This window comes from Larimichthys crocea, unplaced genomic scaffold (assembly GCF_000972845.2).
Source record: "Larimichthys crocea isolate SSNF unplaced genomic scaffold, L_crocea_2.0 scaffold88, whole genome shotgun sequence".
NCBI lineage: Eukaryota > Metazoa > Chordata > Actinopteri > Sciaenidae > Larimichthys > Larimichthys crocea.
The window spans coordinates 578,308-603,042 of record NW_020861191.1 but is presented as its reverse complement, the minus strand read 5'-3'; the positions used below and the strand labels follow the sequence as shown (position 1 = coordinate 603,042).

General features: G+C 42.0%; 1 protein-coding gene across 8 annotated transcripts in view; it reads right to left on the bottom strand.

The window, feature by feature from the left end:
• Positions 1 to 374: 374 nt before the first annotated feature.
• adgrb1a (adhesion G protein-coupled receptor B1a) overlaps positions 375 to 24,735 on the bottom strand; it is a 153,189-nt gene continuing 128,828 nt past the window's right edge. For 4 of the 8 annotated variants that reach the window (XM_027277177.1, XM_027277178.1, XM_027277182.1 and 1 more), the window contains 14 exons: positions 24,442 to 24,545; positions 22,503 to 22,605; positions 22,243 to 22,393; positions 22,083 to 22,152; positions 21,694 to 21,760; positions 19,587 to 19,672; positions 12,107 to 12,205; positions 8,587 to 8,758; positions 7,626 to 7,721; positions 7,498 to 7,537; positions 5,610 to 6,271; positions 3,886 to 3,921; positions 3,487 to 3,645; positions 375 to 1,378 (listed from right to left, as the gene is read on the bottom strand). In XM_027277177.1, the coding sequence (XP_027132978.1) occupies positions 1,184 to 1,378; positions 3,487 to 3,645; positions 3,886 to 3,921; positions 5,610 to 6,271; positions 7,498 to 7,537; positions 7,626 to 7,721; positions 8,587 to 8,758; positions 12,107 to 12,205; positions 19,587 to 19,672; positions 21,694 to 21,760; positions 22,083 to 22,152; positions 22,243 to 22,393; positions 22,503 to 22,605; positions 24,442 to 24,545 (2,040 nt within the window). In that variant the 3' untranslated portion in view covers positions 375 to 1,183. Of the gene's footprint in view, positions 1,379 to 3,486; positions 3,646 to 3,885; positions 3,922 to 5,609; positions 6,272 to 7,497; positions 7,538 to 7,625; positions 7,722 to 8,586; positions 8,759 to 12,106; positions 12,206 to 17,079; positions 17,161 to 19,586; positions 19,673 to 21,693; positions 21,761 to 22,082; positions 22,153 to 22,242; positions 22,394 to 22,502; positions 22,606 to 24,441; positions 24,546 to 24,735 lie in introns of all 8 variants that reach the window. The other 4 variants (XM_027277179.1, XM_027277180.1, XM_027277181.1 and 1 more) reach the window with 4 other exon arrangements.

Here is a 24,735-nt window from a genome sequence, read left to right as displayed (position 1 = left end):
ATCACCACGTTTAATCATCATACCATATATATTTATAGATCTAGTCATTTACTCATCTCCTGTGACTCAACACACACATACGTACACACACAATTACCTTTTTTTTCCCCTTAGCATCTTTGAAACACCATCATATTTTGCATTTACTGTATCAAGCCCGCTTGTACATCGAGAAACTGACCCAAACAGCATGTGCTCGTTGAACGTGGCTCCTTCCGGACGTGCCGGCGATGACGTCTGTGTTGTCCCTCTGTGGCCCGGGCATTGAGGTTGAGGGCTGATTAGAGCACAAAGCCTGCCGGGCCCCAGATCTGTGGCGTCTCTGAGATGTCCGTCGATGAGAAGGCAACATGCCATTTTGGCTCTTCGATTTCTTTTTTTTTTTTTTACCCCACCCCCACCCTCCCTTCGCTTGTCACTGCAGGGCTGACCTCGCCCTACCAGAAGCATGGGGAGGAGGGGTAGAGTGTTGGAGCCACGGGATCACGGTATGGTTAAGGGCTCGGGGAGGGGGGGGCGGCACATGAGTGTATGTTTGGCAGTCTGCCTCCTCAAACCCTTCGGTTCGTTTTTCCCTTTCCAATTTGATTTTAAAGAAAAAAAAAAAAAGCAAAGTCCAGGAGCGTCTTGAGCCATGTGCAACATCAGCGTTCATCAGGAGAAAGAGAGAGCAGAACAGTGATGCAACGATACTCAGAAAAAAAAGGAGACATAATCATGATTATTACATTGTATTCATTTAATTCAGGGGTAAACATCGCATGATTACCTTTGCTATGCGGTTTATTACATGACTAGATGATGCACATATAGTAGCTGAGTCTGCTACTTTGGCAATCTGTCTCCCATGTGAGCCAGCGTGGTATCCGAGACCATATACAAGAAGATGACCAGTATTTTGCAGACAGAAACACCGTCCAGACATCAAATGAAACAACATAGAAGGAGACACCATGTTCCATGTTCTCTCTTTTTAATTGGTTTAATTGATTTTTCTGATATTTTTGACGCTTGTCTCTCCTCCTCCTCCCCCCTCCACCCACGTCCTTGCAGTGGGTTTCATCCAGCCTTTGAGTAGAAGTATAGAGCAGGGCAGTGTGTGTGTGGTGTGTCTGCTTGTTCGTCAGAGAGCATTGGAAAAAAAAAAAGGAAGTGGTAAGGTGTGAGGCCTGGAACCCATGGGTCACACCTCTGTCTGCAGGTCCATGATCTCCTGGCCCACCAGGGGAATGGTGGCACTGGTTTTCTCCCACTCCACCGTCTGCAGCTCCAGAGGAGAGGCGGCCACCGTCTCCAGGTCCTTCCTCACCCAGGATGGGGGGGAGTGGGTCTTCCTTATGCCCTCCCACGCCCTCTTACTCGGGGTCTGCTGCTTGTCCTGGTGGGAAGAGGACAGAGGGAGAAAAAGCTTGTTTTATGAGAAAGCCATGAAATATGTGATGTTCTTCAGAAGCTGTTTTGTGAGTTCTTTTGGTGAACCTGCTTTACCTCACGCTGCCTTTCACTACATACCTTAGAGATTTCCTACATTTCCTAAAGGAATAGCTTGGCATTCCAAAAAAAACAAGTTTATTTGGTCTCTTGCCGAGAGTCAATTGAGACGACGACTACTCATGTCTGTGTTACAATTCAATTCAACGGCACTACATTTGTCCCCAAGGGGCAACAGACTTAATGAGTAAAAAAGTAACACAGCACATCATAAAAAGAACATAAACAGTGCAGCATTGTTACTTTTAAGTATTTGGCTGGAGCTAAGGTAATTAGCTTTGATTAGCATACAGACTGCAAACGGGGAGATGGCTCACTTGGCTTTGTCCAAAATAAGTCTACCATCACTTTCTATCTCTATCTATCTGTATATAATTTTGCTTGTTACAGGAAGTTACAAGCTGGCAAACATCTGGCTGCGGTGTCGAACTTCCCCCATTTCAGTCTTCACACTAAGCTAAGCTAACCACCTCATTGCTCCAACTCCAAATGTTCCAAACACAGACACAAGAGTTCTCATCCAACTCTTGGCAAGAAAGCAAATCCTTTCTGAGAAGTCAAACTATTCATTTAAAACCTCGTTTGACAAACCCTGTTAAAAGGATGTGAAGTTGCAAAGTTGTAAATGATTGAGATGGAAATATGATCGTGGCTGAGACACATCTTCAAAACACATCTTGTACCCATAGTGGACATGTTGATCCTTTCTGCCTCTTCCACTTGCATGATCATTACACCAGACTGTGTTTTGGGTTTTGAAGAAGCTAATGCTGTGTGATGCTGCAGGGCTATCGCACAGATCTGATTGGGTTCTGTGTCAAACAGCTGCATCCTTGATCTGTGAAGTCGGACTTATACTGAGAGAAGACCTGACTCCAAAGCTGTGAAACAAATGGAGATCAAGGGCTTTCTGCAGCACGAGGAAATGCTGCCATGGAACGACTGCAGCTGCAAAGCCAACATGGACTCCCTCTTTGTGGCTGCTGTCGGTGACTTTGTTTAAAGACTAGTCCCCAGTCAATCCAGACTGAACCTAGTTTACCGCTGTTTAGTGGAGAAAAAAGTAACTACATAGGTCATCATTTAGCCAGCTAATTTAGCTAGCCTTGAACGACAAACCCAAACTTTTCAAGGTTTCAAGAAGGGCATGACCCTCTAACCTGAAGATATAACCTCTTTAATTCTCCTGCTGGCCATCACCACACCAAAACAAAAGCTGACATATTTGAAACTGATGGCCCTAAACTAACCCTGTATACCTTAATAATACAGAAAAATTGTGTGTTTATAGTGAGTACTGAATTCCTGTGGGAAATGAGGATTCCCATCATAGCTCTGTGCTAAACTTCAAGTAGCACTTGAGCAGGAAGCTGTACTGTACTACTACCGTACCTGACCAGTGGCCCAGAGCTACATCTTTGCTTTAATTCATCCATTAGTAACTCATTGGCTCTGTCTCTTACTCTTTCTACTGGGTATTGCGCTTGAAACACAAGACAGGCTTTGACGCATAATTGGCACAGTCAGAGAGGGAATAAATCACTTAGAAATTTCCCGACCTAACAGCCCTCGCTTTGGGTTGAAAAACCTTAGCCTCTGCTTAGCTCCAGCCTGGCTGCCAAGCTCAACAAAGGGCTTTCTAATATGACTTTCACGAGGCCTTGTTTTGTAACACGTTGCATGATCTGAGAGAACCTTCTGACACATTTGGAGTTACTGTGTGTACTCGACCGAGTCTGCAGTTGCAGTTTGCATGCCCGCCCACAGCTATGCCCCATAATGCCCCCGCAACTAATTTCCTCTGGCTCTGACATTGTAAGCAGATTAGAAAAAAAGAGAAATGCAATTTTTAAAAATGTCTGCACTTAGAATTAAACAGGCAAATCCACTCAAGTGTGATTCGTACTAATGATAAGAGGAAAGGAGAACAACATTAGATATATAGAGGAGGGAGGGGTGGGTGGGGGCAGAACAAAATAAAGTTGAACTCTTTACACTCATGTTGGTCTTGTCGCTGCTGGCAGAGGACACACTCCATCTTTTGGCAGCTTTGGCGTCAACAGGTGGAGATTCTCTATCCTTGTCTGCACTGTGAATCTTCCTGTTCAGGTCCTGAAACATGTCCTGGTGGCGTTTCCGGGTGTGCATAATCTTCTACACAGGAACATTGCACGTTACGTATACGGTAAACAGCACAGGCTAACCCAATCAATCCCTTACTTCACACCCCCTTCACATTTAATGCCTCGATTCTCAACACTACAGTCAGACCCCAAACTCAACATATCTGATAAATGTATGCAAACATCTAGAGGTCTGAATAGCTAACTAAGAGACATTTGTTTTGGTCTAAAGTCTAAAAAGCTCTGTAGGAATCAAAGAGACTAAAATTACCTCAAAGTCAAGCTCTGCATAGCGTGATTTTCGTCTCTGGGGGGGAGATGAGACAGGTTTATGATTAAAGATGCGTCTTGATATTGTGTGTCTTGTGAGCAGACAAATGCTCAAGTGTTTGTTCATTGTTTTCATTGTGTTATCTCCACATCAGCCAGTTAAGACAAAAGAAAAAAAAGATGTGTTTCTGGTACCCAGAGGAGAGCGGTGAGTCATGAGGGAAGGAAAAGATTTGCTGCCGCTCATTCTGATCCTGTTGGCACAAGTTTGCATTTAACAGATTGTGACCGAATGACCTTTCGAGTCCTCCATCACAGGGAGTGCTGAAGGAAAACCTGACCTTCAGGCCCGCCTTGGTTGCCGTGGCAGCTGCCGCCTTCGCACACCATTATGGAAGTGTGTGTTTTTGCCCCGGAGTGAAAAGACACCAGCAGGCAGATGTCCAGGCTGCTGTGTGCTGATCACTGTGTCGCCTCATCCTGCCACTGCTGTCTGCGCTCGGAGCTGAGTGTAAACTAACCTTTTTAAAGATGCTGCCCGAAAAAACAGAGATACTATTTTGTGATGAAATTAGGGGGCTTGTCACCTTAAGCATGCAAGGAATGCAGCTCAGTGTTGCCTTTGGGAAACCTAATTAATGACTCTTTATTTATTTTATGGATTAATATACAGTTTATTAACGTGTGGCTCCCTAGTTGAATATCTGTTAATCATTTCTTATCTGCGGAGAATGCGCTGATGCTGTGTTGGTCAAACATACAGTAGCCTGTAGCACAATACATGATAAATAAATAGATGATTCTGGAAAATAAATAAATAAATAAATATGAAAAAAAAGACAATATCATTTGTAACTATATTTAATGACATGAATGGCTGTAGTGTGTGCAAAAACAGTACAATGTCATGACATGTGGCTCCACTCAAGTTGATATATGGAGAAGAAAAACAAACAGTTAAAATCATGCTCCTGTGATGAGAGAGTGATGGTAAAGAAGAATGTACAGAGATATGATGAGAGGAAAGTGATGTTCAGCACAATGATACCACCTCAAACATGTAACACACATGAAGAGGATCTCGTGGTAAATTCAGTAACAGGTCAGTTTCCACAGCACTAATTCAGTAGAAGTTGCTTGTCTTCAGTATTATATTCCAATGTATTAATGTTAAAAAATGAATATATTGAATTTAATTCCACATATTATTAAAAAGTATAAGGCATCATTTATTTCTGTGATATTATTTTGTCCAACCAAAAACAAACCGCCTCCCCTTTTTCATTCCTCATTCAAGGGTCATTTGAACTGTTAATGACATAACCTTTACAGTGCTAGAAAAACATTTTAGTTTAGAAGTGATATGAATTACTTATTCATTTAAAAAAATGATATTTCTGTTAAAAAGAGAAGCTGGAATTCAGATTGGGAACAGTCCTGTGGAAATGTATTCTTTTTTTATTATACTGAATTTATCAAGAAAACGAGTAAACAATGTTGAAAAACCAAAATATGAAACGTTATACTTATTAAAACAGGTGAAATTATAAATGAAAATTCTGTCCATAATATTATATAAGGCAGTTCCTGCTTGTTGAGAATGTATGGTAAGAAGCAGAAAGTACAAAACATAATTTTACATGCATATCTCATTTTAAGTATGAGGTATGAGGCTGACAATGCATTGTTATGACGAGAATATGCAGATCATATTAGTGGTCTTACCTCCAATGAGCTCATGGACAGTGTAGAGACGGTCTCACTCTTGGACATCACACCAGAGTTTCCGGAATCTCCCGCGTCACACATGCTGTTGGCCACCTGGGGTTCTCTGGGCATACTCTGCAGGTTGTGCGCAGGTGAGTCTCTGTCAGAGCATGACACACTGATCTGGTCAGCAGGCAGGCTTTTCAGCCCAAAGCCAGGCACCGGCTCTGCACCGACAGGGTTAGCCAGGTGAATGAGCCTGGTCTGAGGCAGCTGCTCGATGCTGATGTTATACTTGGCTGTCTGCTCCTCTTTCCCCTTGGCCGGCTTCAGGGTGCCCGTGTTGTTGGTGGGTAGAATGACGTACCCCGGGCCTTTGCTGGCGCCATCAGAGCTGCTGCCCTCACCGTTCCCTCGAGGCAGCTCACCATCCAGCTGCTTGAAGAGCTCACCGTCGCAGATGTAGATGGATTTGGCGCCTGGTAGCTCAGTGCTGATTCCCTTAGCGGCGCCCTTCTCCCTGCGCAGTGTCAGAGTGTGGCTGGTGTAGTCGGCCACGTTCTGCAGGTGAACCTTGGCCATGCTGGCCGGCATGGTGTTAAAGTTAGAACCTTTCTGAAGAGTGAGGGTGCCAGAAGAGGCTTTCTCTTCCCCTTGGAGAGATGAACGCTTCATAGTGCCTAGAGCAACAGAAAGAGGCATGAGCCATGAAGAGCTGGACCAGATTTGCCTGCTTGGGCTCCCTGGGGTTCCTATTGACCTCCACCATGCCGCTCAACAAAACTAACACACATGTATTTAGTCATATGCAATGTGCAAAACTTGATTTTAATACAGGATCTCAAGAAAAGGAAGGATGGACACTGAACTTAGTTAATACTGTTATTTAGCGGTGCCAATTCTGACCCATGAAACTTACAGGAGCAGATGCTGAAGCAACCTTCTACTAAAATATGATTGAATCTGTACCATCCAACTCTCCAGGTACACCGTGAACAATATAAGAAGTACACTGGTATCAAGCGATTAGAGCTCAGACGTGCCAAAAAGTCAATAAAAGTCAATATTCCTACTGACACAGTTCATCAGAGAGCACTGAGCACTGATCAAATTGACTTGCAATTTGATCATATGTAACAAGACAAAAGAATCAAACCCTTCAAACACGACATTAGTCAAATCACTGTGAGTGCTCTGTCCAATCAGATGGCAGCAGATCTCCCAAAAAGACAATTCTAATTTGAGAGTACATGGCTGCCTCAACCTCGTGACCAGACCACATTTCACTCTAAACACTGTCGCCTTATTACATCATCAATCTCCGTTCTCCTTGACATAAGCAAAGAAACAATCATCTCTCTGTTCTTGTTCTGTCTTTTTTAGATTGGGCTTGTCTATGTCTCAATAGCTTTTCTGCTCCAGATGCTTTTCTTGATACCTTGTCTCAAGAGATAATCCGATTTTTCACTCCCAGTGGATATCAGAGCAGAGCCAGTATCTGATGCGGCACCGTCGGGAGGGACTTAATTATGCGGCGGCAGTGTAGGAGAGTCAGACAGCCATATTTATCTGCATATAACTGCTCAGCACATGCTCATCCTTCTCCCATCAGCCCGGACTAAACTGTGTTACGCAGCTGAAATGTGCTGCATCTCTTGTCAAAACAGTTCCTTGGTGAGAGTGGGTGCTGCTGTGATGTTGATTGTAAGACACAAGTGCAGAACTGAGGGGGAACATGCCTCACATCTGTTCCAACAATGCTGAGGAATTTGAAGCAGCCGAAAACACAGAGAGGAGGCTCACAGAGACATCTGTAACTGTCGAAGAGCGCTCCCTGAAGTCGCATCAAACGCACACGCAAACACACCATCAAATGTAGTCAAGCTACAGTCAAGCTGGAGCTTACCTGATCTGCAAGCCATGTCCACGTCTTTCTCAAAGTCAGTCTGAGGACAGAGAACAATAAAGATTATATTCAGTGTACACACCCTGCTAATATTTAATAATAAACCCTGAAAGGTGAAAATAACAAACCATGAGCTGAGCGTGGCCGTTCTGGAAAGATCCTCCAGAATCTCCATTGGCGTCCTCTTGGCGGTCCACCACACGACACTTCACTGCCTCCTGAACCTGCAGCAAACCATGAGAGCACAGATCAGAACCTTATGAGATATTAATATATTACTTCACAGATACTGATACTGCTGACACTGGTGCTAACGAAAAGGTCTTTGGGTCACCAAGATCTTTAGCAAGCATTCTTTGACGATCCTGTGTGTCAACACCTCATTTCCTGTCAACTTGGCCAAAAGTTGCATTTAGTGGATGCTTTCATCTAAAGCGACTTACAAAAAGGGAAACAATCAAGGTGTTATAAAAATTAGGATTACACTGCTATTCAGATGTTTTAAATCATACAATGTGTTTGTGTGTTTCTATCTATTACATGTCCTGAGGGCACTTTCCTTTAATAATGTTTTGCTGAGGCTGGCAGGGTAAGGTAAAGTTCAGGTTAATGTATAAATAGAGGGTTTCCAGAACAGAAAAAGGGTCAGAGACAGGTCCAAGAGGTGACATTTAGACTGGGGATATGCTGAATACTGATTAAGGGAAAAGAAAAACGTTAGATGCTAATATGTGCAAATTGTCTGTTAACAATTTGCAGAGGTTTAAGACAGTCCGTTATCGATTGTATAAGAACCAACTGTTAGAGCTCCTCAGGGAGCCCTTTCTCTGTAACCCCTTTTGTGTGTTGCACTGTTAAACGCTCCTTCTTGTACAAGAACAATAAATTCAACTTAAACATTGATACTTTGAATCTGATCCTCCTTATTTAAGGGTTTTTATTTAAAATTCCTGTAACACAAGGTGAGATAAGGTCATGTCAGTGCAGCAAGTACTGCTCACAAAGAATCAAGTGACAGGTTTATCATGTCCAGTTGTTGGTAGTGTTGGAGATCCCCCCTATTATAAAATCAGTGGTCATGTGAGGTACCTCTCTGCGCAGGATGCAGTGCACCATGACAATAACGAAGCCTTCCAGTGAATCAAAGACAGCAAAGAGGATCTGGAAGAGGGCAGAGCGCCGGTCGGTGATGGCGAGGACGGCTGACATCCATGTGAGGGCCAAGAGGGGCAAAACCACACAGGAGCTCCACAGGGACGCCCTGCAGGACGGGAGAGGAACCATTGTCAAGGATGGCACTGGTCACCGTGACACAGGTGGCAAGACTACAATGATTTCTGACAAGACATTTCATATTTGTCATTAGCTTTGATTTTTTTTGTCATCTAAGGCAGGAAATAAACTGGATTTTTTTCCCTTTGGAACATCAGAGAATGTAATGCCTAACAATCTCCTACTCGCCCTAGATAACTGCCCATCGCTGTTAGCATAGTGTTAGCAGCCTTTAACTCTACTCATGCATAAATACATAACATCACGACAAATAATTGTGTTACTATCACAAACAGCAACATACATCCATTATCTGCAGATATATATGTTCATAATTCACATATATTACATGCATGTATGTTTAGGATGGCTCAGTCAAACCATAGAGGACCTAATGCCACAGGAAAGAGAGGGAGGAGCGAGGGTGAGCAGTGGGGGGAAAATGAAAGTGTGTAATGAGGCTGGAACAGAATGCAAAGACAAACAGAAGAGGCAGAGCAGAGGACAGAGAGAGAGAGAGAGAGAGAGAGAGAGAGAGTGTCATTCCTGCTGTCCACATTTCTGCTCCCACTTTGCTGTTCTTGTTTTTGTTCTGACTCGTCCCATTTGTTCTAACGCGCTCATCAGGAGCAGTAATTACTCTCAATGTGAGTGTTGTGAAATTATCTTTCACTCCGATTACTCTGCTAAACCTATCCAATAGGTCGTAACATTTATTTAGTTAGAGACTATTCCAGAGGTGGAAAATTATGTGCCGACGATTGAAAGATCCATTATAGGCAAACATACGTTTGTTATGATGTGTCAAGTGACAGATTTAGTGTAATATATGTTTCAACAGCAGTAATTCTATCAGTGTGACACGAGTCATGTCATACTAACCCATCTGCTGCTCTGAGTTGCTGTTTCCAACACAAACATCTTCTCGCTCGCTATTTCCAATCGATCAGTGTTAAGCTGTCAATGACACTTCACACAGGTGTTTCACATTAAAAGCCCAAACAGAGAGGGATCATGGCTGCTAGAACATTCTTTAATGTTGAAAATCTGTGCAGGAAGTGCTGCCTTCCAACCACAGCAGCTTAAAACTGAATCTTTAGTTTAAAACAGAAAGTCTGTTTTTGACATTGTTAGAATGAATGCTGTTTTGTTTTTAAATTAAGATATACGCGTGTAAGAGGAGGTCATTAGATATGAAGGCTTGAAAACGTTTTACTGTCTCTGGACATGTGGCTCTTATGCTCCATATATGTCACAGTAAAGTATCAGAAAACAACATTTTCTGACTGTGCATATCAACATCCAAATAGCAATCATGACTAATGTGAGAGGCAGGCGAGCACACGTGTCCTGCAAAACATTACAACATAATCACTAGACGTCTAATAGAAACTAAGATAAGATAATATTACTGCTGATGAAAATGTTTTTTATCAAACATTTGTATATATATAAGCCTTTGAAGCCAACCACTTTCTTCCATTCAGTTTTCATCATTATAAAATAATTGTCTATGTTTTGTCTTGTTCAAATATGTTTAACCGTTAAGCTTCCTATGCTTCTAAACTCATCACCTTGTTTGCATTGAATACAGTATTCTGCTACATATGGATCCGTGTAAAACTTCAACGTGTCCCTGCACTATCTAGTTCAGTCTACACAGCTCCATTAAAAGTATGTAGTTACTTCCCCCTCTGGTGTTACATCAGCCTAAAACCAACACAGGAAATGGATTCACTGATGCTGGCCGTTATATTCATTGACCTCATTTGAAGTTTGACGTTTCTCATTATGTGTTGTGTTTTTTTCGGAGGCTCCTCCACCCTGCCCACAGTAACACTGATTAACAATGGTTTTGTTTAAGATGCTGAAATGGCACAATGTATCAGTACTACCTTCAAAGAGCTGAATCCTACCTAAAGAATAACTCAAGTCATTTTCAAGCTGGACCTTGTTTTTCATTGTTTATGACATGTAGACCTTTTCCATGTGCAGGGAGTGCTGCTCTTCAACACAGTTTGGGACTCACCTCTTCAGATTACATTAAGGTTTAAAGTTCTGCGTAGATAACGGCATGGCTGCTTTTATTGACAGGTAGGGGCTGTTACAGGTGGCTTGTTTGGGCACCCTGGCTTCATTTGGCCTGCCTCAGGTCTGCCGATGATCAACCGGGAGGTGGAAGAAGTAGCACAGCCCGGCCAGCAGCACATATTTCAAGCTTCATAATAGCACTTTAGGTACCTATGGGTGACGTCATGCATAAGCTGTCCATTCTTTATACTTTTATATATACCGTTTTATATAGTCTATATAGGAGATATATAGGATAATAATACATAGGAGTGATACACAATCAGGAGCAAAATAAGTGGGATGTGGAATTTAAAACTTAAGTATTAATAAGTTCTGGACAGGTCAGACTCGAAAAATAAAATTAGTATAGGCAACTATTCTATCTAGATATATCATTTCAGAAGAGTCTGTAGTGCACATATAGGAAATAAATATATATACAGGTGTGAAACGGTTGGAATGGAGGTATACATCGTCACAGTGCCCACACGCAGTGTCAAATATCTGCTGCAGTGCTACGTGGGCGACGGTTTTAACGGGCATTCTTGTGTTTTGAACACATCTCACTCCTTCAAGTCTAGCCAGAAAGAGTACACTTGCACCTGGCGTGTGTGAAGCGTGTCAACAATGTCGCAGTACAGTTCTATGAAGTTAAATGGTGTGTGTTAATTATTTAGTCAGAGCTATTTAAAACCTGGAGAAGCTGTTTGGAGGGTGTGTGTGTGTGTGTGTGTGTGGATTGTAGCACACTCCCTGCAAAGGAAAGAGGTCCACAAGAAGCTGCTGTGATTATGATCAGAGTCTATCGGCACCACAGAGGAAAAGTGGAACAATCAAGGCCCAGGTTGATAATAATGGAAGTCTCATACATCACAGCAAGGCGCACACACACCACACAAAGACACACACACACTAAGACAATAAAGGTGTTGTTCTCTGCATACACATGGCCTTCTCAATATTTGTTCTAATCAGCATTGAGGCTCTTAAGGGACAAAGACATACACACACACACACTCAGTCTCAATCAAGCATCAATCACGCATACATTATCATTTACATGTATACAGTTAACACAGTTTGTTTTCAGGAGCCTTCTCATATTGAGTGAAATCCTCCCTGCCTGGGCGTCAGGAGAAAAGAAAAAAAATGACAGAGGGATAAAGAAAGAGAACCAATCAAGTGAGGGAGAAGAGGGAGGGCGTACAGGAGAGGAGAGAACAGAGGTAAGAAGAGTTAAGGAAAAATAATTAGCGGGACTAACATGGCGTTACTGGTAGCTGTGGTGGAAACGTCAGCCGAAGAGATAACTCCGCACTTGGCACATTTGAGCGTCATATTGTACAGTGGCACTGTCATCTGACTGCAAAGTCAAATTAACACGCTGTAACATACACAAACAGATACAGATGCACCTACACACAGACTCGCACTGGTGCGCGTGCACACGCACAGTCACCCAAAAAACAGTGAGTCACAGTGTTCTCGCACAATCTCTCTCTCAGGGCTACAGTCCAGCTTGGAGGTGTGTATGTGTGGTGTGTGTGTGTGTGTGTGTGTTTAGGTGTGTGTGCACATGTGGGGAAAGGGGAGGCGGGGCTAAGACATAGCTATTGGTGGTTACATGATGTCTGATTCCCTTAATAAGTAACTGCTTTGATGACACTCCATTCTATGTTTCACACATGAGAAGCCTCATTGAATTTGCATTTCACGTGTCTGCTGTGGATTTACATCTCTGCTCCTCTGCGTATAAAGATGTGCCTCAACCCTGCTCATCTCAATCTGTGCTAACTGCTTATTATGAGCGATGCCAATCGCTAATGCAAAGGTTTACACACACACACACACACACACACACACACGCGCGGCTCAAACCTCCACTCTCGTGAAAGCACGTACACACGTGCAAGCCAGTATCTCCATCGGTATTCACAAAGGAAAAAGCCCTGCCTCAGCTGTGATGAAAGAATGCACAACACGAGTGCAGTCAGCATATTACTGGTGTTAAATTATGACAAGCGATTTAGTCACTAATAAACTGTCTGCCTTCCCTCAAACAGCCGAGCTGAGTCCACTTCATTTTACATTCACAACAGAGCACTGGATGTTCTGTGCAGACACCAGGACAAAGGATGAAGACTTGTAGATAAACTGTTTGTGTACACCTGACCATTGATTCTATTGGTCATGATTACATTGTGCTCATTAAAGTAATTGCAGATCTAAAATAGTTCCAACAGAAAAAGAAACTTGTTCAGACAATCAGACAGTTTGTCTTTGTTTGCTCGTCACTGACCTGATCATGTGACCGCTCCTGTTTCTTGCCTCCCATCAGACCTGTTTATAGAAATATCATCGGATCTCAACAGTCACTTTGACGAGAGCGACATAAAGAGGCTAGCTGTGATAAACTGCAGGAGAAAAGTCCACTTAAGACTTCCACACAAAAAAAATTCAACCACTGAGCTCAATGTTGTGTTAGAAGCACTGCTAATGCTGAGTGGAAGCTAAAGATTACACTTAACAGAAATATTATATTAATATTTTATTCAACAGAAAGCCCTAGCATCCCACAGCAACACTAAAAATTAGAAAATTGAAAAAATATAAAATAACCGAAAAACATAAAATGAAAGTTGAAAATTGAAAAATAAATGAAAATTTAAAAAAAATTGAGAGAAATGCCTCTGGAACTTCCTAACTAAGTAAGTAATAACACTTTCTCAGTTCTTTACTTGAAGTACAAACTACAGTGGCTGTGAAACACGGCATACACCGCAGACTCCATGGCACTCTGTGGCATCTGGTGATAATAGTACATGGTTCATTCCATGGTAACAAAAACATAATGATTCTTATTTTCATTATTCACTAATGAAAGCTTAGTTATGAATATTAGATTGCATTTCTGCCATATTCAGTAAATAGATCCCTGGACTTTTAATTGACTCTCTGTCTCCTGAATGTCAGTCTCAAGTAAAGACATTGTTTCATCTATACATGGCACTGACACCAAAACCTGATGTTTACTATTGATTTTCCAGACTGCTGAGGATTGTATTATAGCCACAGTGCTAGAAATATCTCAGTGTGGAGCCATGGGGTCTGCCTCTGGACAGTTTTTTCACAAAAATGAGACTCTACTGCAAAATGCATCCAGTGGTTATCAGTGAAAGCTGCTATTCAGGTGGATTTGACTTTGAATGAGTTCACTGAAGGAAAGAAAGGGTATTAACTTAACAATGTACGCCCTATAAGAAAGCAACAGATGATTTCCAGGTATGATCACTGAGAAACTACATGACTTCATTTTCCTTCCTTCTAACACCAAAGTCCAGAAACTCCCAAAACCATCAGGATCTAATTTAGAACTCTGTATATCTGCACTTTTGTTGCAAGACAAATACTGACTACAATGCGGGAGATATTGACAAGTAATAACAAACTAATCTGTTACCATATGGCCTCCTGCTAAACAACAATTAAAGCTTAAGAGCTGAGGGAATCGATTTTTGTTTTTGCCCCTGGTCGCCTGGATTAAAAATCACATAATGGAAGAAATTCAATTTCAAGTAAAAAGGGCAATACAGCTGCTAAATGTAGGCCGTAGGCAGTGATATTAAAAAGCAATCAAGACTTTTTGAAATACACCATTTCCCTGGACAAGGATGGAGAGAGAAAAGGTGGGTTGGTCCTCAGGTAGAGCGGGATGCATCAAGCTAAATAAATAAATATCCAGTACGTGCATGAACATGGAATTGATCGGGCATGGTTTGCTCATTGAATCAAACGTAAGCCTTCCTCTGCACGCTTTACAAGATGTTCCACAGCTTTGCATCAAATGGAACTCTGGAATTTGAAGTACTTGTTAAAGCTACAAAAACCCATTTTGTCTCAAAGCTTAATGTTTGACTAATCTACTATCACAACCTGTAAATACGCAGGCTTAATGATTGAAACCATTTGTCAAGCATTAAGGAGGAGACAGTTTCAAGTGCTGGTTGGAATTACACCTCTCCTGTCTAGTTTCTCTGTGAATTAACCTCTAATTTAGGGGCAAAGGAGACTCAGCAGCCCAGCCTGTCTCTGAGGTGTGAGCAGACCTGCCTGGTGCAGATGCTGCTGCACACTTAATTACGTAGATGCAGCACAAATTAATTACCTTCATTAAACATGTTTTGCATTTGAACCTTGAAAAAAACACACGCAGGAGAGGCAAGTGGGTGGACGTTGGCCACCAAAATAGAAAAAATAAATAAATAAAAAAACTTTCCTTTTCTTTCCACAGAACTATAGACTACCTGACCTACTAATTTTAAGCCAGATCGCATCACTTAACTAGCAAGGTTGACAACATATCACATCTGCAATTAATATTTGCATTCTAAAATGTGACCATGGCCGATGAAAACGCCTGAGAGGGGCTGTGATGTGCAATGGATGGTGACCTGAAGTACAGAGTTGATGAAAGTACAAATTAATCGATAAATTAGTTCTATTCTATTAAAATGTGAATTGATCAAATACAGCCGTAAATTTGCACTTGCATAGGTATTTAGGATTTAAAGGATACATTTGTGAATTTAGTGATATCTCGCTGTATAGTAGTGGATTGCAACACTCCCCCACTGTGTGTATATATATATATATATATATATATATATATATATATCTTGATTATATATATTCTGCCATTTCTGAAAATAGGGCCCAATTAATTCTTGCACACTGGACCTGAGGGTTAATCAAATCTGTACTTATTACTACGAGTGCACACCCAAAGCTTGAGTCAAATTGCAATTAAAAAAATAAATAAAAAAATGTGAATACATAGGGTGCCTTGGGTGTAGATACAGTTAAGAGTTCAACGGATAAAAACTGAAGTCCAGCTTCAAGACTCACTTGACTAAGTCCAGCAGATAGCTGAGGAGTCCCAGAAGTGACACGTTTGACACAGTGCTAGATGATATAAAGGCTCACACCAGTACAAACTGTCAATCAAAATGTGAAAAAAAAGAAAAAAAAGAATCTCATCTCAAGGTCCACTTAGTAGCTTTCTGACTTGGTTCAGCACATAACTGAAGCGTTGAATGTCAGCCATGTACAAGTAGATGTCTGGCAGCCCGCTGACTCCTGGTGATGGATTTTATACCTCACAGGCAGTGCTGTAACCAGTACTGTTTTGGTCTAAAAGGATCCCAGGGGGCTTCCTCATGTGGCTGATCTGTCCAGACTAAGTTACTTGAGTGTTACTTCTTTAGGATTCTTTAGGTAACAAGGATTCAGCATTGAATACAAACAACTGATCACCTTAAGCCAGCACACCCTAAAGACAGGATACCCTGTCACATATGAGCGGTATATCTATACAAGCGGTGCATCAGCATGACATCACATGTGACAGCTGTACAGAACAGTATCTACAGCTGGAGACTCAACAAACAGCAGAAATGGACAACGTCAGCTGTTTGTGAACATGACTGCTCAGCTCATGATTACCATGGGCTGTGTGTATGTGGACCTTGAGTTGAAAAATATTGTCTCAAACATACTGATCCTAATGTCAAGAGTTATCGAGTCTTTCTAAAGTTTATTGCAACATTATCAGTTCAATTATACTTTTATTGGCTCCTTTTTTTTAGCAATTCAATCACTTCAGTAATTCAAGTTCCGCCACTCCTATAACGGTTGGGAACAATGCTGTTTGAGCTTGGGTCGTGACAAATGACTAAACAAGGGGAATGCAGCCTGAGGTGAAAGCTAATAAAATTCAATCAGCAGTCTGACCTGTCCTTAATGTTAGACAGTCTACGTCTCTACAAGTTACTCAATCAGAGGTAGTATACACACTGTATTGATGCAAGCCTTACAAAGACCACACTGACCTTGCACACACACATACCCACACCATTCACATGAATAGAAAGTATTAATATCACCGCACTGAAGCTAGTATTGTGTTATTGTAGAAATAGTCACAAAGAAGTCACAAACAAGTGTCTAAAAGCGCTCGAGAGATAGTCAGAACCTGAGGCAGTAATGTGTTACGTTCTATCAGCTAATAGGAGGTAGCATCAATTGCAAGGTCAATAGTGGAATAGTGAGGATAGTAGGCAGGAAGTAATAGTAAGCCAATCAGAGGTGCTTGCTAGAGGACTCAGCAGGTTTGGTGATGGGCAGGGCTGGTAGCCATACATTAAGAAGAGGGGGTGGGATGGGCAGGTATTTTTTTACCCAATCACTGATGACATGGAAGGGGGCTTCAGAGACTGATGTGTTCCTGATTGGAGAGCCCTGAGTGAGAGAGAGGGGATTCTGTGCAAACGCAAACATGACATTTCAGACAGCAAAAAACAAGTACAGTAGAACAGAGAGATCATTGAAAGAAAGCAAACATTTCAGAGAGAAAGAAAATAACATTTGAGTGCACCAACAATGCCAATGGAGACAGAACAGCCTGCGGGGTAAAGGGGAGCAGGGCGCATGTGTGCACTGTACTTTGACTAATGGCTTTTTGAAAGCTGATACCAAAAGTCAAATGACATATTTAGACTCAATTCACCGGTGGCGACACTGTGCCAAACATTTCATGTGTTCTTTACCTATTCATATTTGCAAAAGACATCGTTTAGCATTTGAAGGAACACACCGACATTTTGGAAAATACGTCTGTTTGCTGCAAAACCTCTGAGCCAGATGAGGCGACTGACACAGCTTCTGGGAACAGTTTAGAGTAATATCATACAGCAGGAAACAAGCCTCAGTCAATAATTCAACAGTCAATAAGTCAAAGGTCAATGGTGAGGTCAGGAGGGAAGAAAGTGTTCAGGAGCCTCTGATGTCTAATGCTGTATTATTTATTGACGCTTGGCCAAGGAGAACTAGAGACACTCTCAAAGTTCATCAGAAGTGCCTGAGTCGGTCTCACATTCTGCTGAAATGCTGGTAGATCTACTTTAAACCCAAAGATTACACCCCCAATAATACTATATGCCCAGAATTAGTCAAAGAGAATGTCTTTACCCATGGAGGTGTTATTGTCAGCATATTCTAGTCTGGAGACACAGATGTCTGTTTACACAGATTGGAACATCAACAACAAGCTACCTATTATGTCTAGGAAGGCAGCAATAGGTCTCTTCGACCCTGGCCACAACAGTGTTGAGATATGGTGGCACCTAGTCTAAGACCTCAAGGCCCACACGTGACCTTGTGTAACCTCAGGATAGAAAATTCCATAACACCCAAAGCTGTCACTCGAACACTGAATACTGTGCTAGCAAGCAGGCTAGTTATAAGCATCAAAGAGTTGCCTGGTTTTCTCTCATGTTGGAGACAGGGCAGTTCTCAAATCCCATAAGCAGGTCAGAACTTTTAAGATGCTGTGGGCTGTCAAGAAATAATTCCAATGCCAACTGCTGCAAAACCACAATGTCTTGTACGTTTATTATTCAGTTTGTAATGGTCTGGGTTTTTAACGTTTAACACACTCTATACACTGGCCATTCATTCATCTTCATGTCCTGTTGCCTTACTGACAATGAATCAGCCTAAAGTGAAATACACAAGAGTGACGCACATCAACACCGGAGATATTGTATGTATGAGTATGCAGTATATCATGTGCAAAAATGCTAAAAATCTATAATGCACATCACGTCACTGCAGGTGTGTGGGCTTTCATAGATGGTTGCAGGTGCAACCTCTTTGGCTGTGAAGTGAAGCCAACAGTAAAGCACCCAAAACTGCAGTTCCTCAAACAGCCACTTTAGGCCGTCTACAGAATGAGTCAGTCTCCGTAAGTCCCCATGTTCAAATGTGTTGTGTACTGGACTCTAATTGATCTTCTCGGGAAGACTCTAAGCAGTATGGTGTTTCTTCAAAAATGTTGGAGTGTTCCTTATATAAAATTCTAACAACATCCCCATGCCTTAAAGCAGCAAACTGGTTTGTCAGGCTAATCGTACCACTTAACTCATTAATGACACTGACTTACAAGCAGCAGCTTAGTAACAATAAATGTTATTTTAAAAGAAAACTGCATCTTTTTTGTGTAGCTCTGGCAGTCGGTTCTATTGTTGATGATAACATTGGATTTTTTAGCATTGTCATCATACTCTGCAATCTCAGCAGTTACATTGAGCACAATGTTACCAACAGACCTGACGGACAGAGCTACAAAAATACTGAATGTATGTTTGTAGTGGGGTCTTGTTGTTTAAAAAAGCCCTGCTTCCCTTTACAAGAAACAACCAAACAGGAGAAAAAAAGACACGGATGGATTTACAGAAATTTACATCAATAGCAACACCTGCAAACAAAGAGCAGCTGGAGGAAAATGCGACACATTTGAAACTTAAAAGAAAGCAATGAGATGAGTCATCATCTTGCTCAGTCTGTGCAGGACCAATAACCAGACAGCCTTCCCCACATCTTCCTCTTTACTTCTACCATTCTTCTGTCCTCCATTTAGCTGTATGTCAGAAGCGTTGATCACAGTCTCAGCTTTTCGAGAAAATACTGTTATCTAATTTTTGTTTAATTTCGTATCTTTTCTTCTTTTTCTTATTCATCTCTAGAAAAGATAACTATTTAATCTTCAACCAATTTGCCCGTCTGATATGATTGCCTGGGATAATTTTCAGACAAAAAGCCAATAGTGTGCTAGTCTCTCCCCCTGGCTGAGCCAACAGGCTGGTTATAGGTCACTGTGTAAAATGGATGTGTGGTATAAGGCATACCCCGCCCTCTCCTTTAGTTTCATATCAGTAATGCCGTCTTTGGACACCAGTTTGTTAAAAACGAGAATCCCAATAACCATGTTAACCTGCCAAAGAGAAGAGGCACAGGATTAAAGCAGAGCAAAGACAGTGTCGTTACTTCAGAACATGCACCTCTACTCTGACCATGATGGCTGGCAATGATGACAATGTTCATCACATGAACATGCTCATAAATGTCATCACACACACACATACACACTCGATGTACTTACTGTAAGCTCTGCACTGTGAATACTAGTCTGCACCATATTAAACGTTAGTGACAAAAGCGATCAGGCACCCAATGAAGCATGACAGGATGGATTGCTAATATACAATAAATATGTGTAAAGATGTTTTTGAATATAGACAGTGTGCTGAAGAAAATCCTAGCTGTGTGAAATCAGAGGTCGGGGGAGGGGGTATCCTTGCCTGTAGTAATTCCTATAATTTTACTGCTTTGAGGATCCACAGTCTATAAAAATCTCTTGAGCAAGCCACCGTGATGCTGCTCAGAGTGGGCCAGGCCTACAGTACGGGTGCCAACTAGAGCAATAGCTCTTTATTAGCGAGGCAGCTTGTGTAAAAAGGACATCCAAAACAAGCTGTTCACTTGTAAGTGGGAAGGTAGGAAAGGAAGCACTGGGAAGTGAATCACTGAAACCGGAGCTAATGGATTTGATTAGTGAAACAAGGACATTGCGTCAATGCAGCAAGTTTACTGCCAGTTTGTCTGTGATTTAGGCAGCCTTAGATGTAGATGAACATCTCACCGAGGTGGCCAGTTATATATGAAAGTGTCTGCATATGATTTTTATGCTTAATGCAAGACTGTCCTTGTTCTAATTTAAACAGCAGCTGTAAAAAAAAAAAAGAAGAAGAAGAAAAGTGGAACACTAATGATGCTATATTCATTCTAATAAGGACATCTGCTGTGTAACCTGAATGGAACTGCTGCAGACTCCATTATCTTCTATACTGCTACAACTTGGGAGCTTACCAAAGGTACCTAAAGCAGCAATATTATGCTATAGTTTAGGTATCTGGGGTTTATAGCTGAAATGGTGATTTATAACAGGCATCAAATGGACTAATTATGTCCCATGTGTCCTAATATATGATTTTAATCATTAAAGTAGACCCTAGTATCTTTAATGGCTATGCTGTATTATAGTACAATGGTGTTTGATTGAAGAGTGGTTGGCTGGACTTACTGGACACTCAAGCTTTTGATCATGATTTAAACTTAGCAGCCTTTATAATAATTACTAAGTAAAAAATACATAATATGATAATTAAGCACATAAATTGTGACTAAGTGCTGCAAAAGGGGCTGAAAAGAGGAAGCAAATCAGGGAAAATAACAAGCAGGGGAAAAAATGAGTTAATAACTAAGGACAGAAGACAGGGAAGAAAGGAGAGGTAAGGGAAAAGGTAAAAAGCAGGTAGGAGGAAGCAAGCACGGTGGATGCAGGGGAAAAAAAGAGGGAAGGAAGGAAAATTAGAGCTAAATAAAGAAAAGGAAGATTCAGGGAGGAAGTAAATAAGGAGAGGAGGAGGAAGGCAGGAAAAGGTTGAAGTATGCAAATAAAGAAAGAGGCAGAGAGGAAACGAGGAAAGGGATAGGAAGGAGGACCAAGGAAAATAAACGAGGAAGTTAACAGGACAAGGAAGAGCCAGGGATGCCAAGGAGGAAATAAACAAGTAAAGGAAAGGAATATACACAGGGAGGACGAGGAGAGGTGGGCTATTAACACTGGTGTGATCTACTATTTTTAGAAACAGTTCATTATATAATTACATAACAACACGTAATGCTATTTTATGTAAGAATGATAGCTATATGTTATATGTTACATGTTGTAACTGTATGTGTCCAGGGCAGATCTTGTTTCTGTTTACTTTTCCCGTTTTAAGATTGGATTTTATCTAATCTTATGTTTGTATTATGATATATATTTTACTATTTTTAAATGTTTTTTCTTTGTTCTTTGTTACATGAAAGGAGCTATTACTATTGGTTTAAATCAGTGCAGAGCTTCTAAAGGCCACACTAACAGACAGGCGGAGAGGAAAGAGGAAATACCAAGACAACAGCTGCAGCAGGTCCAACAAATGCATAGAGAAGACCTCCTTCCAGAGACAGCCAGCAGCTACGAGAGAGAGAGAAGAGCGGGGAAATAAAGTAGATGTAGAAAAGACATGATTGGAAGAAACAGATGTGATGGAGGAGCGAGGCAGGGAGGAGGGAGGAAACATGAAGGGTTGCGAAAAGGATCGACAGAATGAGGTGAAAGGTAGAGGAGCGTGTCCATGGCGAGGATGGAGATAGTAAAAGATGGATGAGACAGAGAAAGGGAGAGGTTAATTATGCCGCAGACGTAAACCCCCATAAACCATGTGTAATATCCCTGCATGAATACTTAAAGAGGCAATGGTATACACAGTAGTGGATCTATAGGAAAGCATGCTTACTAGCTTGGTGTTCCATATCCCTTTGCCTTGGTGAATCCCACTGAGATCGCCACTACCAGTGCAGGGAGACCTGGAGGGAAATAAAAAATAAGGAGATCAGCACAGGACAGATGAGAGAGACCAGACAGACAACATGACGGACAGCAGACTGAAGGCCCACCCCAGCCGAGACACAGGAAACGCTTGCGTATGATGCGATTCCGGAGGCGGCCCGTCACCGCCATGTATGACTGCCACGCCTCGGTCAGAACCCAGCAGAACGAGGACAGGAAGAAGAAATGAAGGAACGCAGCGATCAGGGTGCACAAGACCTGAAGAGAGAGAGGAGAGAAGTTAGCAGGATGAGTCATATAGAATCACTGTCGTCGCGTGTTCGTAATAAAGATGAAGTGATACACTGGTGTCAGGATTAATCCTTACTTTATTCCGTGTCTGTGTCTGTCCGATGAGAATGAGAGCGTTGGAGGAGATGATGGAGAGGCAGAAGTTAATGAGGATGACTGAGCGCTCAGACCGAATGTACCTGCAGGGAAATGACAGAGGAGAGAAGAGGTTAAGACAAACTTTGATTGGGCTTTTTTTAAGAATTCTGTCTTTTTGTTACCTTAGGACGAGCCTTTAATATCTACAGATTTCCATCGTGTTGAACTGTCATGTTTCTACAGTAGCCCAGAATGGACAAACTGGACACATGCTCTACGTAAGATAAGATAAGCCAAGATAGACCACCTGCCACAGTCTCATGCAGGAGGTGAGAGGAGTTGTTCATGATGGACACCAGCCCTGCCAGCATCTTCCTCTCTCCCACTTCCTCCATGCTCACAGGCACCGACACATCAGCCTTTGCTCTCAAGTTTAAAGCCGTCCAAAGCGAATCCACAGAGTTCATTCAGCCATGATGCTCTCCATACTCCCTCTGTAGCCTGGTTAGCACTGATAGCCGTTAGCTCCTCCATCTTATTGGGGAGAGATCTTACATTCCCCAAGATAACAGGCTGTACGGATGGTCTGTACCACTATATCTTCTCCTCGTGCTTAGATCCAGCTCTGCATCCTCGTCTGCTTCTTCTCAGTTCTGCAGGGATCACCGGTCTTTCCACTGAGGGTATGCTAGCACTACCTAGTGCAGTTGTTCTGGAGTGTAAACAAGAGGTTTTTTTTTGAATGGGTCACCTGATGTGTTCATGAAGCCACTGTAACTGGCACCATAGGGCCTTCTGTGTTTTTTGGGCGTTTTGTGCCCACTGCATGTTCTCCTTCATGCTACGAAAGAGAGGGTGAGACGAGAGAGTTGCAATCACTCAACTGCAGTGTGTGACTTGGGTTTTTATTTCACCTCTAGCTGATTTGTTCACATAGAATTTCTGGTCACCCTAACCTTTAACCATTGATTCTGCAAGTCAGCTTAAAGCTTATGTTGGAACATGCTGTCCCCATCTTTAAAGGCTGCATTCATTTTGTGTCAGCCGATTCTACACAAACTAGAACATGCTGAACATGTCATACAACCAGAAGTAGCACTTGAGACATTTGTTGCAAGGATACATCTATTAACCCCCAATGACAAGCGTCAAGATGTAGTCAACAAAGAGGCCGCATTATATTTCGCTAGTGTCAATGAGCGCAGCGTCAGACTGATTTGAATTTGTGGATAAATCAGAGATGTGAATGAATTCGAGGTCTGAGACGAGGCTGCCAGTCTTCATGAACTGGACTTATCTCAGCATGCCGAGAACTGCATTCTTTCTACAAAGGCAAGTTTAAAATGAAGACAGCTTGGATCACAGTCCTTTATCTGTGGATGAGTACCGCTGATTTAGGGGTTTTTCTGCACCACATGTTGACTTGTATTATACGGCAGCTCTTGGTCTTGGGAGTCCAACTGGACCCAAGGGCGTGATGCTGTTCAGCTATTATGTCTCTCTTCATAAAGAGGTACCTTCGAATGGAGTGGTGACCTGCTGTTGTAGCATTCCCATCTTCCATGAACCGTTTTAACCTTTCTTGTGCAGCATGGCATTGAACTGCAGACAAGTGATGGAGGAGGAGTCTACCAACTTAAGAGTGTTCTCAGAAGGTTAACAATTCAGACAGCAACACACTGTGTACTTGACTTCCCATTTCCCACTTTGTATGGCCAAGTTCCATTGGAAGACGAGTCACACAGAGCAAAAAAAAAGTTCCACATGGAAGGATGGTGACATGATCTATATATTTTATACTTTTCAAGCACATGCTGGAAGAGCAATCTCTAAACCTTTTCTTAGAACCTCTCGTCTCTTTTCAGTTCACACTGTACCTACAGTATATTTCCTTGCGCTTGGTCTGATTTAAATGTTTCCAAGATGCTTTATCTCACCTCCAGACAGACACATAGATGATGATGAGCAGCAACAACGTCAGTGAAGACACTCCACAGCCCACAATCAGCGTCACAGATGGGAGGTGTGACTTGTCCATGTTCTGAAAAAGACAGAAGAAAAGAATACAGAGGTTGTGGTCATTCTCCAAACCTTTTTTATGACACAGTCGAGATGTCAACTAAATTGGTACATTGGTCACACAGTCCATATCAGCTGTAGTATGAATAGAAACACTTGTGGAAAAGCATCACTGCAAACAAAGTCGGGGAGAGACTTTGACGGAGTCTTGC